The following is a 5,000-nucleotide window of genomic DNA, read 5'->3' on the forward strand; positions in this document are numbered from 1 at the left end:
CACAGGAAACTTTGTGCATTTTTACTTTCTCAAAAAAACTCATTCTGTATGATTTATAAGTGTTTTGAAAAATGGGGACATGGGTTATGTCCTCATAAGTCACCCTCTCCTTGTAATACCTGTGTCATAGCCATGACATTATACAGAGTTGTGTCCTGATATGATACACACACTCACACACACACACACACTCACAAATTTTAATTATAATTTCAAGATGTCTTAAATTTGGGGACAGAAGTACAGGAACGGCCGTGTGTTAATGTGTGCTGCACACTTCAGCGCAGGTATTTTACTATCAGTGCATCTGTGAAGGGATCGGACCGTCTTCTTTTCATCTTGCTGAAGTATAATGACTGATCAAGATGTTGTTGTTTTTTCAAGAAGCCCATCTGCTGGAAAACAGACTCATATTTTTATGCAGAAATCTCAGTTTGTACATGAGCAGGTGGATAGACCAGAAGCTGATGCATTATCAGTAGTCTCTAAACAATTGAGACACTAAGAAATATTTGTTTTAATTAATATTCTGATTCCTACTTTTGACTCATCCTCTGCTCATATGGTTTTAACTTGATTTGTGCAGGGCTTTGACGAGCTCTTATTCTCACATCACAACCGTAACGGCACAGAATGACTCCTGACACTGACAGCCAATCAGAATCCACCTGACTTTAAGAGCGTTAGGATGCTTGTAGTTCTGGTGTGAGCTGGCTTCGACACACATCCTGGTTACTGTGAGGAATAAGCAAGCTGTTTGTGGCTAATATTCGGTGAGGATTCTAACTTGACTCTTCTTCCCGTCAGGTACGACCACGACAGCGGTCACGACAGCGGCAGCGAGGACACGTGTTTCGAGGTCTCTCTGCCCTTCACACTGGTCACTGTGGGCATGGGCCGGCTCTTCATCCCCAAAGCGTCCACCGCCGCCGGAGACCACAGCAGCCGAGTCCTGCCCATGCCACAGAGGATCGGAGTCTGTCTGGACTATGACGCGGGTCGCGTGTTCTTCTACGACGCAGACTCCATGCGCTGTCTGTACGAGCGAGCGGTGGACTGCTCCGGGACCATGTTCCCTGCGTTCGGGCTCCTGGGCGGCGGAGCGGTTCATCTGGAGGAGTTCATCACGGCCAAGCGTCTGTCCTACATGTGAGGGTCCTGTCCGTGTCTGTTAGTTCTGGTAACTCGGTCTACTTCTCTTGAGCTCCTCGTGACGGTCGTGTGGGTCACTGCCCAAATATACAAGTCCATCTGTTTTAAGAGCCAAAGCCGATCTCGAGTGCCTACGTGCCTTCAGTGACATCAGTCGATCGGGATCTGGACACACACATCAGGTTTCACGCAGGGCACCTTTATACACTGAAATCTAATGCAAAGCCTCACAACGTCACTTTCTGAAGAATGTGCACTGATACTGTTAATTACTTCACATCGTTTACATGCATGAGCGAAATGATTTAAACACAAGAATTCACTACTGAGCACCACATGAATGTGCACTAATTTAGTTTTTATTGTAGCTGCACCTGTAAAACACAGACGTTTCAAAGTTAATAAAAAATAATAAATCAGTCGTTCTAGAAAAGCATGTAGATATGATTGTGTGCTAGGGTTTTTTTTCGTAATCGAGTGAAAAACACAAAACCACTTTTAAATGAAATGTAGCATCTGAATCAAACCGGTGCTGATCAAACTGAACCGAAATAGGATTCCTGTGAGACAGACCTGAACACCTTAAATGCACACATGCACTAGTAATGCAAGGCAGATGTGTTGACGGGACTGATATGGCCTTACGGAGTAATCCCAGATCCACGGACTCCACTGATTCCTCTGGTGCTCTAGTTCTGACCGCAGGAGGATCTCGAGGGTTATTCTGTAGTTGTGTTCTGACCGCCGGCTTACGGAGGATATAAACGTGTGGTCATCTTAATGTTGAAGCATCTTGGGACGCGTCCTACTACTTGATTAGCGTGTTATTATCTGTGGATAATTTCCTTCTTTAACCTTGTCATTAAAATCTCATACTAATCAGACGTTTTAAACTGTGACCGCATTAAAAGGAGACTTGTGTTCTCTGAACGCTTTAGATGATTAGATTGAGCTTTTACATGTTTGTGATCATTTTAAAAGTGTATTTGTGTGTACGATCAGTGAACTGAAGGACTGACAGCATTTTTTTATGAGTCCCATCATTTCTGTTTGTTTTTTGCTTAATCCACACGAATAGATCTTCACTCTGTTTTCACCATCGGAACGGTTTATTTAGGAATAATGCACTTGTTCACTTGTTTCAGGTGCGTCACATCACAGAATGTGTTTGGGAGCTTGTAACCAAATGTTGTGCTGTTTCTTGTTCACGTTAAACAGGGTTTGTGATCGCTGGGTTTGTAATGTGTGGTACTGATCTTCTGAATCCTGCTGGAGTTCTTTAGCACTTTAAAGCATGTGTGAGCGTGATGCAGTGTGATCTATCACAGGCTTTAACAGATGTGAGCAGCTCTCTCCGTCTCCTGCATCTGCGTGGTTTTATTTTTAATGTGCTATGTGAGGTTTTGTATAACAATAAATGAATGTTCTTTTAGCTGTATCAGTCGTGTTTCTGTTCCCTCTCAAATGAACTTATTAAAAAATAAAAATAGAAATGCTGTGTGTGAGCAACATTTATTATTCTAACATGCATTTCTTGGTGAATGTGTGCATCTGGTGTAATGTTATTATAGAGATCACGAGTCAAATCTCTCTCTTCACTGGTGTTTCTCACACTGTCTGATGAAGAATTAAACTTGCTGTAAAAGAAACAATCGCATGTGTGCTGCAGGAATGATCACATATTCAACTTATTTAATGATGATCTGAGATGATGCGCATTTTTAACTAACCCCGAATTCGATTAAATAGAAATAAATTCACTTTGGACACAAGAGTTAGGAGCTGATATTCACTTATTGTATTTAAATACTATAGAATATCTTCGAGACTGTGTTAGTATAACTGATAATGGTTTGTTATCGTGGTTAATAAAGACTACAGGAGTTTTATTGTGAAATCTGGTTGCAGCACAAATAAGGAAAATCTTCGCAGACTTTCTTCCCTCAAATATTAACATGCACACACTGCGAGATATTATCATGATTATCATGCAAGAGGATCTGACATATGACAATAATCATAATAAGCGACAGATGGACAGATTCTCTCAGTAGTAACTGCTGCTGGTGTAAAGCAGAGCTGAACTAAAACAGCTTTAATTAACGGCCTCGAGCTGGAAAACAAAACACATTTGAAAAATAACGCGACTCCGTAACCAGGGCAACTGTGACGTCACGCCGAACCTGCTGATTTTGATGGGAATTCTGGCTCTTTTTAGAGATCCGGATCATTTGGCTCAGCTTAGCTAAAAGAACCGGCTCTTTCGGTTCTCAGACGGATCTCTATTTAGTACCAATTCTGGCTAATAACAGTTTAGCCAAATATGTCAATGTTTTGATCTATGTCTGGTATGTTTGCAGAAATATAATTAAAATATTCAAAGTAATTTAACTAAGCCCTTTAAAAAATACAATTAATTAAAATGCCATTTAATATTTCGTTTTGTTAAATAACACTATAATTCAGATTCAATACACAATTAAAATCGTTTTATCATAGCCAATTTCTGGCCCCAAGACATATAGAAATATCATAATTTTACATTATTTTTGGTATAAAACCCCCAAACCTAATTTATGTAAAAACATAAATCACTATTACGGATTGCACTGGTACATAAAGATGTCTGATAAAGAATGTTTGATCTGGGAAAAATCTGCTTTGTAAAAACATCTGAGAAGATCTACATGCATTCTAAAACGACCATCTTTTACTTTATAAACATCTCTTTTTACGTCTGATAGCAAACGTCTAGCCACTGCAGATGAGCAAACACTAAAAAATGCATATTGCAGACATCAAATATGTGATGAATCAGAGAGAACTATCCAAAACACCAACTACTATAAACAAATCAAATTCAGAATAAAAACTAAATCACAGTGTGCGAAACAGAAACATCCGTTAAATCGTAATCTATTATAATGCACGTGTGTTGAATCTGTTGATGTGTTTGAGCGAGCGAGAATCATCCTGTTCACATCAAAGCAACATTAGCGGAAAAAATTCATAACATTATTTGCTCTTTTATTGAGAAAATAAATAAATAAATAAAAAAACTTCAAAACGGCTCTCAGACGGGAGCCGACTCATATCGTTCATTCAAAGGAGTCGACTCATTAAGCCGACTCGTTCGCGAGCGACTCCTCAGTGGATAAGCGCCTCTATGATGTCTTCTGACGCGGACTTGGTTTATTCGTGAAGTTATTCTGATATAGTTTATACACTGACCGACTGCTGAAGTCTGGCTGTGTCTGAGAGGAGAAAGTGTTCATGTTTGAGCCAAATAACCGAAGCGAAGAGAGAAAAGACGACAAAAAGAAAACGACTGTGTTTATTTCGCTCATGTGAATACTGACGCGCGTGGATCCGATCTGCTTTGGTAAGTAACTGTTTTAAATATTGTTATGAAAACTATTTCTACATTTGACAAGCGTTTAAGTAACTTAAAGTTACATAATTGAGATTGAAACTCTTGAAACTATTATAAAATGTGCTTTTAATTCTGTAGGCTACATAGAGAAATGGCTTGAAAACAGTCACCAGTGAGCAAGTTTAATCTGTGATTAAAACCTACTTAAGTCCAGTTTGCTCTTTAGCCATCCTGACCCGAGCAGAAAAACCAGCAAGTGCTAAATCATCAAAGCGCTTCTAATTCGGTGTGTATTAAAGTAGATGAAAGATGTAATTATGAAATATATGGTCTGAGTTGTGACATTAGCATGATCCCTCAGATTTGATGTTTTCTACACAATTCAATTCACGAAGATTTTTCAAAAGTTTAGGAACTTCTTTTAGAGAAATAAATGAGGGAATACGGTTCATGTCATTAGATTTAATCACAGGAA

General features: G+C 39.3%; 2 protein-coding genes across 3 annotated transcripts in view; both read left to right on the forward strand.

Annotated features, from left to right (window-relative positions):
- Nucleotides 1-2,590, forward strand: part of trim36 (tripartite motif containing 36) — a 15,550-nt gene extending 12,960 nt beyond the window's left edge. For both annotated transcript variants that reach the window (XM_052605184.1, XM_052605185.1), the window contains exon 10: nucleotides 808-2,590. In XM_052605184.1, the coding sequence (XP_052461144.1) occupies nucleotides 808-1,153 (346 nt within the window). In that variant the 3' untranslated portion in view covers nucleotides 1,154-2,590. The remainder of the gene's footprint in view (nucleotides 1-807) is intronic.
- A 1,685-nt stretch (nucleotides 2,591-4,275) lies between these two features.
- The window catches only part of LOC128019133 (transmembrane protein 198-like), a 7,246-nt gene continuing 6,521 nt past the window's right edge, over nucleotides 4,276-5,000 (forward strand). Inside the window, 1 exon segment of the mRNA XM_052605195.1 lies at nucleotides 4,276-4,534. The gene's annotated coding sequence lies outside the window, so the exon portion shown is untranslated.

This window comes from Carassius gibelio, chromosome A8 (genome assembly GCF_023724105.1).
Source record: "Carassius gibelio isolate Cgi1373 ecotype wild population from Czech Republic chromosome A8, carGib1.2-hapl.c, whole genome shotgun sequence".
Lineage (NCBI taxonomy): Eukaryota > Metazoa > Chordata > Actinopteri > Cypriniformes > Cyprinidae > Carassius > Carassius gibelio.